General features: G+C 47.6%; 3 protein-coding genes across 4 annotated transcripts; 2 read left to right on the top strand and 1 right to left on the bottom strand.

Moving 5' to 3' along the window:
• Positions 1-5136: 5136 nt before the first annotated feature.
• L3040_006587 (uncharacterized protein) lies at positions 5137-7209 on the top strand (the record flags this gene model as incomplete). Its single annotated transcript, XM_066154167.1, has 5 exons — positions 5137-5241; positions 5307-5638; positions 5696-5961; positions 6013-6096; positions 6152-7209. 5 exons carry the CDS (start codon positions 5137-5139, stop codon positions 7207-7209), a joined length of 1845 nt encoding a protein of 614 aa, XP_066011147.1.
• Positions 7210-8522: 1313 nt separating this feature from the next.
• L3040_006586 (uncharacterized protein) lies at positions 8523-10365 on the top strand (the record flags this gene model as incomplete). Its single annotated transcript, XM_007290160.2, has 2 exons — positions 8523-9041; positions 9202-10365. 2 exons carry the CDS (start codon positions 8523-8525, stop codon positions 10363-10365), a joined length of 1683 nt encoding a protein of 560 aa, XP_007290222.2.
• A 1122-nt stretch (positions 10366-11487) lies between these two features.
• L3040_006585 (uncharacterized protein) lies at positions 11488-13656 on the bottom strand (the record flags this gene model as incomplete). 2 transcript variants are annotated; one of them, XM_066154166.1, is made up of 2 exons in its annotated part: positions 12504-12545; positions 12595-13656. In XM_066154166.1, the coding sequence occupies 2 exons, from the start codon at positions 13654-13656 to the stop codon at positions 12504-12506; spliced, it is 1104 nt and encodes a 367-aa protein (XP_066011146.1). The 2 variants fall into 2 exon arrangements, with proteins under 2 accessions (XP_007290221.1, XP_066011146.1); XM_007290159.1 differs by having other exon boundaries at positions 11488-13656.
• Positions 13657-14039: the final 383 nt, after the last annotated feature.

The raw sequence follows: 14039 nt of genomic DNA, 5'->3' as shown, positions 1-14039 counted from the left end.
GTGTTGGAAGTTCTTAAGCAAATACGCTAAGATCATACGCTCGAAGTAGCGTTAGCTCGATACGTAAGCTTGAGTAATATCTCGCAAAGAAACTGTTGCTTGATTAAAAGATTCTAGGAATAAGGCTAAGGAAATCATTAAACGCTGGCTATTGCGCTAAATAGTCGGGGATTGAGTAAGAATATTATACTTGCCTTCGTCGCCTTAAGCTTGAATAACAAGGCGTGATTTTTCGTATAGTTTAAAGGTATTCTTGCTTTTAACCTTATCGACTATTCGAGAGTTGAATATACGGCCTGTTCCGTAGACCGCAAGGTTGTATTTTACAACTTCAAATACCTCTTTTTCTATTAAGCCTTTTAGCTTTTAGAAGCGTGATTCTACGAATTGCTCGCCGGGCGTAGTGATAACTCTTTCGTTTCTAAGCTTCGTAGAGAGCGCAACATCAGCCTTTTCTTTATAAGTAAAGAATACTATAATGACATTATTCTCGTGATTGAGAAATTGCTCGTCAAAATCTTTGAACTCTTTTATACTTGTAAAAAGGTGATAAGGGCTATAGCGAACTGCCAAACTGCCTTTCGGTTTGCGCGGGCGTGATCTAATCTTAATAGCTAAAGTAGTAAGTTGTCTTGTAAGCTGGACCGGTAGTAGTTCAGCTTCAATTAACCGGTTCGATAGCAAGGATTCTTCGAGGTTTAGCGTATTTGAAAGTGTTTTATAATACGGTTTGACAACTATTGAACGGAATTCGCTAATTCGGTCGTTTACGAGTACTTTGCAAGTCTCGTTTTCACGTGCAATTAGCTTGTGCGGTCCGGTTTATTCGCCTTTGCTTAGTTTACCTTTTACTTCTTTATAAACTCTGACGTCTGATTGCAAAAAGAGGTTGAAGGTTTCCAAGGTATTTGGTCTATTTCGCATTACCAAGGCGTCCTTGACTTTTCTCTTAGCTTGTAGTCGACGAATCTCTTTAGTTGCAGCTCGAAAGGCTTTTCGTCTCTTTATTACAGATAGTGCTAGAGAATCTGTCTTAGAAAAGCGTAAGTATACGCCGTATACGAGCAATGTAAAGACAATACCTTCGGGGCCGGCTATATCGTTGATAGCTTTGAAAGCTATTTAAAGTATTATATGCTTGTCAACTCTTTCACCTGCTAGTTCCTCTTTCAGAATATTGTATATTCTTCGGAGAGGGCCATAGTAGCGTTCTACTTTTCCGACGCTATTGTAAGCTTCGATTAAGACTACCTTGATCTTAGTATTCATCGAATTTGCTTGTTGTTTAAACTCTTAAGAGCTCAAGTTAGTTTTAGCGTTTACTACGATTACATCTAGAAGGCCTAAGTATGTATCGATCTAATAGTAACGTACTGTATCCCACACGTGTTTTGCAGTCATATTCTTAAAGAATCTTCCAGAACCGTAGCTTATAATTGAATCTACGATATATAATACGGAGTCCCCGTCAATATATATAATATTAACAATAATCGAATAGTTGAATTCATACTTATCTTTCAAAAAGATTTTGAATCTGCGAAAAGCTTGCTTATGTAATTGACACTGCGCATAATATTTAGTAATCTTCTCGAAGATGTCGGTTTCAAACTCCTTACCGGCAGCCTTAAGAGTGGTAGCAAAACGCTGTACTAAGGGGTGTCCCTAGCGGCGATGAATTTGACGCAATTCTCTTTCGGTAAGGTAGCATGTAATGGTTTCTTGCTGACTAAGCAGTAAGAATGGGTAGCCTTATTTTCTAACAACTAGCACGCTGTTATAGCTTTGCACAAACAGGTTTCTTAGATTGTTAAAATACACGCTAAAAGAATCTATGTCTTTCAGACAGATTAAAAAAAGGGTATCAGTATTGATTACATAAAAAACAATCTTGCTAATTAGTGTTTGTACTTCTACGGTTCCTTTAATAATAGCCGGGGTCTCGCCGAAGCTGATAGTACCTCCTTGAGTAGTAATCACTTGTAATTCAAGCAAGTAGTGCTAAAGAGCTTTCACTTGTGCTTCTCTTACAAAAGACTTACTTGCAGCTCTCGAATCGAGAAAGAAGCCTTGGAATCGGTAAGCTGAATACCGGGAGTGTGAAATATAAGTCTCTAATAGAACGGTCTCATCTTCTTTAATTAAAGGGTTCATAGCGTTTAAGGTGGTGAAAGCGTAGTAAGCTAAGCGTTCTTGCAAAATTGCAATGGTCTCGGCGCTTGTCACTTCTCTAGCTTCGGTAAGAAAGGTTTGAGTGAAGTAGTTGCGATCACCGTGATCGTATTCGTCGTACTGATAGTTTTCAGTAGCGTATGTTGCTTGATCTTAATGATTTTCTTCGTCTGCAATACCCTTTACTCTTTCGTAGTCCGCTAAGAAGCTTGTAAAATAAGCTAAAGTCATTAGTTGAGTAGTGTAGTACGTAGCGCTTTTCTTGTACTCGTTGTAAAAGCGTTTTCGTTCTTCGAAGGAGTGTTTTGTAGACTAGCAGTCGGGTTTGCCGCAGATGAAGCATACTTTAAGCTTTCTACTTCCGCGGAAGCCTCTATTCTCTCTTTTACGTGCAAAACCTCTGTTCCTACCTCTGCCTCTACTACCGCGATTGTAGCCTCTTAAGCCACGGTTATAGCTCTTACTTAATCCTCTATAGTTTCGATCGGTGTAGTAAGTCTCGTGATTGCAATTAGTATCGCAATTGTGGTCGTTAGAAGCATAGTACATAGTAGGAGGGGCTGTGTATTCGAGTACTTGGCGTTCTTTTTGAATAGTACCGATTGCTGATCGTAATTGAGCAGCAACTCTTTCGTATGTATTAGCTGGATTGAACATTGCTAGTCTGCATTCCTCGACTCTATTGCAAGCGCTAATAAGTTGATCGCGCAATACGTTATCGGTCTAGTATTCGAGTGTAAGGCCTTGCTAACAGCTCTTTAAAAGCTTCATCGTAATCTTTAAGCACTCTAGTCGAGTCTTCCCGATGTTCTTTTTGTTTGCAATAACACTAGCGAATGTAGTAGTTCTCTACAAGCTCATATAGTGCTTTCGGTTCTCATCGGTTTCGAAGTGTTAAGCTATAAGGTATGTCATAGCTTCGAAAGAGTAGCTTCTGCCAGCTATTTGATCGATATAATAAGCGTCTGCTGCTCCGGTAAGCATGATAAGGAAAGCTTTAGCGTATAAGGTAAAAGGGATGTCGCATGTTTCGCACAAGCTGTAGAACTTCTTCAGCTTTACGAAGAGTATATCTCACATTCCTCTACTGTATTTGAGCTCCTTCTTATGTCCATACATCTTACTAAGTCCGCTAATCAACTGCGCTAGGCTTGATCTCCAGCCTCCTCTAGCTGATTGGTCAAGGTCTTTTCCATTACTACCTCCACCTCTTCCTCTTCTATCACCTCCTCCTCCACCTCCTCTTCCACCTCCTCCTCTACCTCCTCCTCTACCGCCTCCTCCACCTCCTTTGTAGTTATCTCTGCGGTAAGAGTCCTCCGTATAGTTGCTTCCACTATCATCACCTCCGCCTCCCTTATTTGCTCCTCGTCCTTAAGGTTCGCGGTGTTCGAAAGGTGGTACGTAAGGTTGTCTATGAACCATTAGGTTGGGTGGGGGTCGAGACAAGATCGGGTGAATCGGTGGTAAGGGTTGTAGTCGAGGGTCAAGGGGTAGTCGAGGGTCAAGGGTGAACTCCTATTGTCTCTGCTGTTAATAGGGTTGCCTATCGAATGGTATATCGAATTGTATATCATTCGGGGGTAAGGGTGGGGGTCGATACAGTTGGGGGTGTATCGGTAGGAAAGGTGGTCGTGTAAGTTGCATCGGTGTGAGAGGTGTAAGAGGTAAAGGTAAAGGTGGAGGTTTGACGGCAGGTCTGTATGTCATTAAACTGAGTCGCTTTTCTCGTCTTGCCTTTTCGTAAGGTAGAAATACGGGAAATGTCGATCTGTGAAGTAGTTTAGCAAGGGCTGAAGCATAGCTTACACCACTTCTTAGATCTTTTATCTACACGTAATAGACGAAAAGGTGATTGTATAAGTATCCTAAGATTGTGATGTGACCTAGCTTAAACAATAGTTCAGTCCATCCTTCGAAGAAGCTCTAGTATGTCTCCTATAAATTGTCACTTGTAGCGTAGCGATAATCATCCTTGAATATATCGAGGGCTCGGATGATATACGAGTGAACGCAACCTTGGGTCCATTTGGTCTTATCAGTGGGGTCGAAATCATCAGCTTCCTATACCTCTCGGTCGACTTTGAATTTGCCTCGGAGAGTCTATTCGAGTTCCTCGAAGCTACCTGCTAGAGGCCGAACAGATTTCTCTGAGAAGGGGGGGGGGGGTCTTCGAATTCGTAAGGGAGGGGGTTTCTGTTTCTGTCATCCGCTATATTAGCGGCGGTGGTTGCGTGATGGGGTGGTTGCGTGATAGACGCTACAACTGGTGATAGTACTGCTAATTGTATTGGGTTTCCGCTAGACTTGTTAAGAACTAACGGTTGCTTATAGCGTAGTTAATACCTTTAAGGGGGCAAAAACTACCTCTTCTTTTTTGTACCTAGCTCATCTGTGGTTAAGTGTGAATTTAACCACTGATCAGTGTTGGTTACACAATAGGGTGCACACGTGAGACTCGGTACGAATAGCAAGTGGTTGCATTCGTGGTGTTGTTAAGTCTGAGGGAAGAAGCTATTCTAGCTGCGAGGTGCAGTTACATGTAGTTGGGTGCATGGGTGCACGGGCCACCATGTGGTTGCTATGGCAAAGGTGCACGTGCCAAGCACGGGCCACCCTTATCCCCGATCGAGTCTTTAACTCCGATCCCCTCATTCCCACAGTTCTCATGGACGTGACAGATCGTCTTAAGATTCCCGAAAGTTATATCCTACATTCTACCGAGAGCGCGAGCGCGAGCGCGAGCTGCTTCAAAGAGGCCTACGGCGTATGTACCTAAGTTTTGAAATGAAGCGTCATAAATTGGTCCTGGCGTTTTAATCTGACCTCGGTTCATCGCTAGACATAATTATCGGCATATTGCCTCTTCTTCATCACCGTTCGCTGTAGTCTCTTTATCTAATTTAAATTCGAATTGCTCAACCCTGGTGGTTCCCTCTCAGCCCTGGTGGTCTTCTATTCATAATGACTTTAACGCGCTCTTCTCTCTCCGTACTCATTTTTTGCTTAAATCTGGTCAACGGGCAATCATCCGCAGGATGGAACCAAGTACTAAACGTGAATGGTAATGTAAGTGCAGCTCGCCAAAGAATGTGCAGTTCTGAAAGTTGGTTTCAATACTGACCTTATAATAGATGCAATTGAACAGCTACCAATTTCCCGACAATTCAAAAATCGAAACATATTCTCAATCACAACAGCAATTGATTGTAAATCAAAATCCGGCACCCCTTCCAGCGAACCATGTTGTGGGTTCTACAGGACAGTCTTTCGTTGCGCTTTCACCAAATTCGATGACAATTCAGACAAACGGTGCAGCAAATCTTGTTGCTGCTCAAATTGAGCTTCCTATTGATCCGGCGATACTCCAACAGAACAATGTGTCCCCGGACAACACTTTTGTAGCGATGCTTTCTCCAGGACGGCAGACGTGGGTGGTGATGGAGGGTATGAAGAGTGTGAATACGTAGGCTAAGGACTTGATTCATTAGAAAAGCAGTTTGAAGACTGACCAGTATAACAGCACTGACAACACCGTTCGCATAGTCAAGATGACGAATATCGATGGCGAATACATGGCAGTTGGCCGACAATCGACGGAGACGAGCCAAGTGCTGACACAGTTCGGATCGCAATCCGTCAACATCACTGGATCTGGAATTCAGGAGGCCGAATTTGCAGACGGATTGCGCATGTCAATGAAGGTTACTCAGCCGATGACTCTCAACACGGACGTTGTCAATGGTATCAGCTCATCTATGATCACTGTTCAAGGAATGATGCCAGTCAGTAAGTTTTAAAGATTCCATCAAGTGTCCCTTCGTATACTGACTTGCCAAGACAACTACAGGTACTTGGTTACTACAAACCTGGCAGCAGTCTCGCCTAGCCTCAACTCGATGGTTTCAGTTATTCAACTCCCATGTAAGGCCTATGTCTTTAGCCACGCCTCTTCAGAAGTAGGGCTAATAGTGAGAAGTGAACATGCAGCGTGTCATGGCAATGGCTCAACAAATGGGCGTTGGTCCCAACGATGCGGTTGTTATTGGTGTCGCGCAAAGAACTGTGCTCCAAAACCCCGGAGGGGCCACTGGCAATCTCTCACCTCAGCGCAGACGCCGCGTACGGAGAGCAGCTTCGTCTGGGAAGGAGGAAAGTCAAGACGCCGAAGCTCCTACTATTGTAGTTGCAGACTCGACCGAGACTGCGGCCAATAGCCCCGAATCTATGAATGGCACTTCAGACTCGTATCAAATGGTGCCAACTGATGGCGGAAGCCCAGCATCGGCTGATGGTACCACTCCTATGGACGGCGCGTCAAACACAGGTACGAATGATACCGGCTCATCTCCATCTGCAACATCGAGCCCGAGTACAGGTTCTTCGACCAACGGGGGAACCAACGGGGGGAGCAACGGGGGGAACAACGGGGGAACCAACGGAGGGAGCAACGGAGGGAGCAACGGAGGGAGCAACGGGGGAACCAACGGGGGAACCAACGGGGGAACCAACGGGGGAACCAACGGAGGGAACAACGGAGGGAACAACGGGGGAACCAACGGAGGGAGTAACGGAGGTAGCAACGGAGGAACCAACGGAGGGAGCAACGGAGGGAGCAACAACGGGGGAACCAACGGAGGGACCAACACAAGCCCACAGAGCCCTGCTGCTGCTCAATTACTCCTGTCACCAACATTCACGCCCATCACTTCACCCACTACTCTGGATCCTCTCAATGGCCGTGTCATGACGGTTGTCAACCAGATCGACGGAGAGTTCATCCTGACCATGCAACTTTCAGCTGGTCAGGCAGCATCAGAGGCTGGAGGAGCCGCAAGTGCCGGACGCAACGAAACATCTTCTACTGGGGCCATGAACAGAGCTTCAAGTGCCCAGCCCGCAGGCCAAGCAGGCGTCACCGTCTCCATGGCTACCTTGGCGGTCATGTTGGAACAGCAGACGATGGGCGGCGCTCTCGCAGCCAGCGCCATGATGGAAAAATACATACAGTCGCAAGGGAAGTCGCCAATAATCTGAAAGCAAAGAAAGCGAATTTTGACAATTTCGTCTACATCTGTATATATTTTTGTTTCACCGGCCAGCGGCCAAGGCTCGAGCGGAGCGCATTCCAGATAGATATTTAGAGGTTATATAATAAGCTAGCGCAGCACCCTGTTAATCTATCATCACGACCATTATTCTCAACGAAGTCTTTGATATTTCACAACATCTGGGTCTGCTGTACTCCAGAATGCGAGAGAGTCGAGCCGCGAGTGGAGGACAACTCGTTCATGATCGCCCCTACGCCCCTCCTCTTTGAGACCCCAACCATTTCCACCAGATGAGTGTTTACTCGGCATACCGCACGCCGTTTCGCCATCCAGCCATCTATGTCAGACATCCAGGCGTCCCCAAACAGATTCGCTCACGATGAAACCGTCTCCCCATTCCCGCGTCTCGTAACTTCTCATACTCGACAGGGCGGGTCTCGCATTTTCGAAACATCAGCCTCAATCTTCCACCCAGGAGCACGATGGAAACCCTTCCTCTGATTCGATGTCCGAGTCCGGGAATCCTTCTCACATCTCTCGATTCCGAATCCTCTACTCGCGGCCGCGCAAGCCCCAGACAGCCACGCAAAGACATGTATTGGGCCCGGGATGACCTTCTAGGATAACTAACATACGCTTCGATGAATAGGGATGGATGGGCTGAGAAGATGAAAGAGATAGATAGCTACCCGCAGTGATCCATGGGTAGTTTTGAGAACGGAGGATGCTGGTTTATGGAATAGGTCTATCGCGTTCGTGACTGGCCTTTGGGTAGGCTGCACTTTCCCATACTTCTTATCAAGGAACCCGGGTATGATTGCGGCTGCTTCCAGAGGTTAGGTATACAAGACGTCGACAGTTGAGGTGTATGAGGTTGGAATAGCATTGGCGTATTGGTCACGTGTCACACCTCTTTCCTTCGTTCGCTTACGACTCGCTTACTGACAGCACTGTCAAAGAATAGCTTTGTCGGCTACCGTTTTCGTCATCTTCGTTAGTAGACATTGATATTGACGCATCTGGTACATATCAAAACCTAGTTCGAGGTGCTCTTTGTCTTAGGGCCTGGAAGTTGATTGAAGTTCGGTGATAAAAATGTCAACAAGGGACTTTAGGGCTTTCTTTGACTTGCTGAGGATTAATCCTCTGGGCTGTAAACCCATCTCAAACTTTCGTATATACACATACTGCTATCATCTCTAACCATATAATAACGATCAGCTAGTCTATAGAGTCTCATACGTATAATATATATAATATATATAATATATATAATATATATAATTTGCAGCAGCCAGCATGGCGGCCCGACCTAGCAGCAATAGCTCCCCAAACCCCATCCGAATATCTCACGACTCCATGACCTACGGCGTCGAACTCGAGTACGTATTTGCGTTTAAGGAGGGCCTGATCCAGCTCACTCCCTTCCGCGGCAACCCTCACGGCCGCACCCTCGTCAAGGACCTCCCCTACGCCACCCGCGCCGAAGAGCGCTTCAGCAGATGCAGCCCCCGCTTTGTCCCGAACAGGATCTACAACAGCTGGGGCGTGCAAACGGAGGAGCCTCCTCGAGATGGCCACGCGCTGAACCCGTACGCGGTGGAGCCGCTGCGGATCGTGGAAGCGATCCTAAGGAAGGGGGTGCCGGCGCTGCAGGAGGAGCGGGGTGCGGCTCGGGGCATGGCAGGTCGGACTGTAAGGGTTATGAATACGTTGCTGCCTGGGGAGAAGCAGCAGCTGAATTGGGAGAATAAGATGCAGTGGAAGGTTACGAAGGATCATTCGGTTTGTGGGGTTGGATCGGGGAACATCTCTAGTGTATGTTCTTTTGTACCTTGCGTTGTTGTAATTGCTCGATTTGTAGATGGGTCATGGAGTGGAGACGTCGCTTCAAAAGCAGGACTCTCCCGCTTACCATTTTCTTCTTCTTTTTCTTGCTCGTCAACATGAGTACTGAGTCCTACTGACCTCAGACAAGTGGCTTCCTGGTAAAGCAGCAGGTGGTAGTGACAGCTGGGACTCCATCGGTGTCGAGATCATATCTCCTGTGCTGGACTCAGGACAGCCAGCCGACAAGGACAGGATCCGCGATATAATCGAGGCCATGAAAGGTGACACAACAGCTGGAGCCTTCGTCACAAACCAGTGTGGCCTACACGTCAACGTCGGAGGTCCTACCGCCGATGACTTCGGCCATCTCGAAAGAGCCGCGGCAGAAAAGCACGCCTCTGATATCAAGAAAGAGCTTGCAATCATTCTCCTCGTCTACGAGTACGAGATCGCTCGCTTGCATCCCCCGTGTCGCCATCCCGGCCATGCAAATGCCGCGTATCAATTCTCAAGCAATCGCCTCGGTCTGATCAAGGACCGCCTTGTGAAGTTCCCGGGCGAGCTGATCAATGATTCGGTAGACACGTCTCTGAAAAGCTTTATAAACGTCGACTGCTCGACGCGAGCTGCAAGTGAGGTAGCTTCAATCCCTGCTATACGAAGCGCCATGGAAAGGGCGACGGTTGAGAACATGGTGCACCTGATGCACTGGCCGGCGGTCTACGACAAGTTCCAGGAGAAGCCGAACCGGCAGAACGGAGATAAGGACCGTCAGGTCAACTTGACGTATCTCCTGCGCGACAGTTCGCTGCCGAGGACCATCGAGTTTCGACAAGCGAGAGGCAGTCTTGACGCTGAGGACGTCAGCCGGTGGGTGGACTTCTGCATCGGCCTCGTACGTCTCGCGCGTCTGTATGTTGAGGATCCGTCGCGTTTCAGAGTCGATGACTGGGGTGTTACCTGGCTTGCAGATGGCACGCGTCGTTTCAGCCGCATCTCTGTCTTTGATCTCATTCGAGATATGGATCTGGGATATGGTGCTTATGAGTACTGGGAGAGCCGGATCGCGAAGTTTGCCCTTTATGAGGACGGCGACGAGACCGATCGTTTAGATGACGAGGAGCCACCAGCGGGATTCATGTCTACCCGGGGTGGGACTAATCCATTGGGATATACGCCTTCGCTGAGAGGAAGAGGAGGAAGGCTGGATCCGAATACAATTGCTCCGTCGATGCGAGGAGATGCAGGTCTCTCTAGAAAGAGGGAGGGCGATGATCAAGAAGTATCAGGGTCTAAGAAGACCAAGACTTGAAGTTGTGGCCGGGGCCCTCCCATCCAGTCTTCTTGCGAGATAAAGAAGTTGACGATGTCAAGTCTCCGAGCGTAGCACCAATACAGGCCGAGCTGGATAATGCCGCATCGGGAGCCTCCATGGTCCAAATTCAAATCGGCGAAGAAGCTGCCACCTAAGCCGCAAACATGGAGCTCGTCAGAGAAGTCCAAGAACGCCAAGAACGACATCTCCGCGTGTAAAGTCAGCGGATGGGCGGCGAATTTGTAGACGAGTGGGGAGTCCTCTCGCTTGTAGCCCGCGCGTGCGCAGGAGGCTGATGTTCCCCGATTCGATCTGATCAGATCAGATCAGATCGGGCGGCGAGGGCTGATTAGGGGAAGAAGCTTAGAGATGCATGCAGCAGTTATGTAGGTAGTTGCTTGGGAGAAATATCTGGTATGTGAGGCATGGGTTTGTTGACGAGTTGCTGGGTGCTTGCCTTCAGAGTGGGAATGGGGAGGGAGGGATAAGCAGAGGATGGTGTGGAATTGAGGTTGAATACATATAAGGTGTCGTAAGTATAGCCCAGCCATAACATGGTGTTGTGCGTATTTCGTCTTTTTGATGTAATTATATACTGTTTGTTTCGAAGCTGTTGTCTGTGGATCGCTTGTAGTTAGATGGATATTATGAAGATGAATTGAAGAGTGATTAGATAGATTACTGTTCAATAGTGTTGCGTTGCTCTGGCATATGAGAGACCTGGGCAAGACACGCTTTGCCAATTGTAGGTGGAGAAGCATTTTCAAATAAAAAGAAAGAAAACGCAAATCTTTAAAGTAGAGAAAGCGCGCAGTGTCTAAGAGGATATCGATTTTTCATCCCCTGGCATCCAAATAATGAAAGCTGGTACATGACTTTAACATCCTAGGCCCTTGACGGACCTCGGAGACATCGTTCGCGGAATTCTCAAAAGAAAAATATATCGTAACCCATGATCCAGCAACGTGACATGCGCGAATCCCATTTTCCTTCTCATTCGATTCCATTCCATTCCAATCCAATCCAATCCAATCCAATCAGTCGTTCTGGGTATATGTAACTCCTCCACCGGATATGTCATCCATCATAACAAAGCATAGTCAACTCCATGCCAACCATTCATATCCTATACCATCTTCTTTCAATGTTCCAGTCGGCCCTCGCCCGTCTGCCCAGCCTCACATACCAACTCGCAATCTCACTCCCGCCAACGTGTTTACACCTCTTAGTAAACACAGAGTTCTCTGCAGCCTCAACCGCCTTCTGAATGTACCCTAAAACCTCTTCATCCGTTTTATGGGCCATTTGGAAAGCTTCTTTGATCTCCTCCTTGAAGATTGCGTGCTCGGTGTCCTCCAGGTTCGTGACGCGCGCCAATAGCCGTTTCACGAAATGGAAGTGATCCTTCGTTCTGAAGGCGTTGAATAGCCTGTGCCTCTTGAGAATCTTGAAGGCGGCGCGGACTTTCAGGCTTCCGGACTCGGATGCGTCATTGAGTCTGACCAAAGGTCCGACGAAATGGACCTCGCCGGCTCCGGTGGGGGCAGAGGATGTGAAGCGGACTCTGCGATTGTCGGTTGCAGTCATGCCTTCGTCGAAGATACGGAGCTGCAGTTTGACGAGGTTTATTTCTAGTTTCCGGATGTACAGTGCTTGAGCCCAGGCCTTCTCTCGCTTGATTTCGTCCTCTGTCTTGGGGGTGGGAAGGATGCCGCTGAAGCGCTTCATCTTCAGGAGGCATTCGGCTTTGACGATGGCGAGGTTATTGGCCAGGACTGTGTTGAATGTGGCGAGCTTGGCTTTGGCGATGTCAAGCTTGGTGGGAGTATCGTTGTGCGGGATGATTGTGGAACATCCCGTGTCGTTGGAGCCCGAGCTGGTTGATGGTTGGGTTTTGTCGAATGGAGAACCTATGTCCGAGTACCAATACCCCTCATCGTCGTCTTCATCGCTATCACTGTCCGTCTCGTAGTCTCCTTCTTGATAGAACGCCAACTTCCGCATCTTCATCTCCTCCACTTGTTTCCGTAGTTTGAGCTTATGCTCCATGCCCGCCTGAGCATCAGCACGCACCTGCCATACCTCCTCCCAGTCCGGGTGACTGAAGTCTTGGAAGCGCTCGAATAGCTCGCAAGTCACACTGTTGTCGAGAGTAAGACGGATTGCTGGGATTTCGCCTGCTGGTGGTGGTTGCAGGTTCTTGGTAGTCATCGCCATGGGACGGACGAGCCAACTGCAGCGGCTATGCAGTCGCTGCGGCTCGAGGGCATAGAATGCTTTGTTCATGTTGGCGTTGGCGGCATGAGTGTAAGCATTTTGACGCTCGGTTAAGTCCTCGGTGAGGGCTTGCGATAGCTCGAGGATTGCCTCGTCTTGGGTGATGTTCCGTAAGATTTGTTTCGGTAGCTCCTCCATGTCGTTTTTTTGAAGACTCGCAGTGGATTCCGATGTTGTTGGAGAAGTTTGTGTTGTCGCGGCAAGCCCGGTTGAACTAGAGAGATCCATGTGGGCGATCGTGTTAGCCGTAAGCGATTTGGCGTTTTCGGTAGCCAAATTATCCCTCCGCGTCGCCCCCTGAGATTTGGACCACCATTCTCTGTGGAGAATCATCCTCTTGTTTCTTTCAGCAGTCTCCAAATCCTCAAGATTCTTCACCAGAGTCTGCTTGTCGCAGAGATTGTAGCCATCCTTTTTCATGCGCCTATCCAGCATTTGCCCAAGCTGGTCCGCATTGTCGTTGACCATCCAATGCGCTTTCTTGTTTCCATCTTCACCAGTGAGGATGACCTTGGTCTCTCCCCAGGATCTCCAGAATTGTTGCTCGTGGACTTGCTTTATCAAGTGGCGTTCTAAGGCTGGTAAGTAGAAGACCCATTTGGCAAACTTGTCATCAAATTTCGAGAACTGCTTCCTGGCTTTTCTATGCTGCTGTAGCTCTTCCTCCTGTTCCATCTTATCGGAGATCAAAGGGATAAGATCCTGAATGCATGCCGCCTCGTGGAGTGACCACAAATTTTTTGCGATGTGCCGAGTATAGGTGTCTGATCCGTTACCGAGTGCTGGGGAGAAAGCTGGAGTGTATCGTCTATAGCACTCTTTGGGGTTCCGGAGAATAACGAGATGTGCCGTAGGGTTCTGTTTCTTGGGTGTGAAGACACTGACTGGTGCAGTGATGCCGCTCGCTGATGCTGTGACGATATCTTCGGCATTGTGCATTAAGTGACTTGAGCCTGCTGAAATAGGCCCTTGAGGCTGTGGAGAAATAGCCTCTATCAGTGTCGTAGCCATTTTGAAGGAGGCTGAATAGTCGGTATAACTGTTGCGATGAGCGTCCTGGGTCGAAGATCCAGGAATTTTTTTTCCAGATTAGCTCGCTGGAGATCTGACTGTTGGGACTTTAGTTGGTCTTTTGAGATATGTAGTGCCTCGTCCAGCAAAGTTGCGGCGATATTGTAATTTAAGCTGTGAAGGTATGATTATTAGAACTTTAAGTAATCTTTGGAGATATATAAGGCAGCGTCCAGCGAAGTGAAGGCGTTGTTGTGATCGCAGCTATGAAAGTTCTCAAATAATAGGTTCGGAGTTGTTGAGCGAGGGACTTAAGGAAGAAAGGTGCAGCTCGTCATATGAGAAATTTGAAGTGCGGATGATGAATTATTTATAGGAAAACG

This window comes from Drepanopeziza brunnea (genome assembly GCF_022702325.1).
Source record: "Drepanopeziza brunnea f. sp. 'multigermtubi' strain 214-2 chromosome Unknown ctg11, whole genome shotgun sequence".
Lineage (NCBI taxonomy): Eukaryota > Fungi > Ascomycota > Leotiomycetes > Helotiales > Drepanopezizaceae > Drepanopeziza > Drepanopeziza brunnea.
Note: the sequence above shows the minus strand (reverse complement) of the source record. Positions and strands in the feature narration are given on the sequence as shown.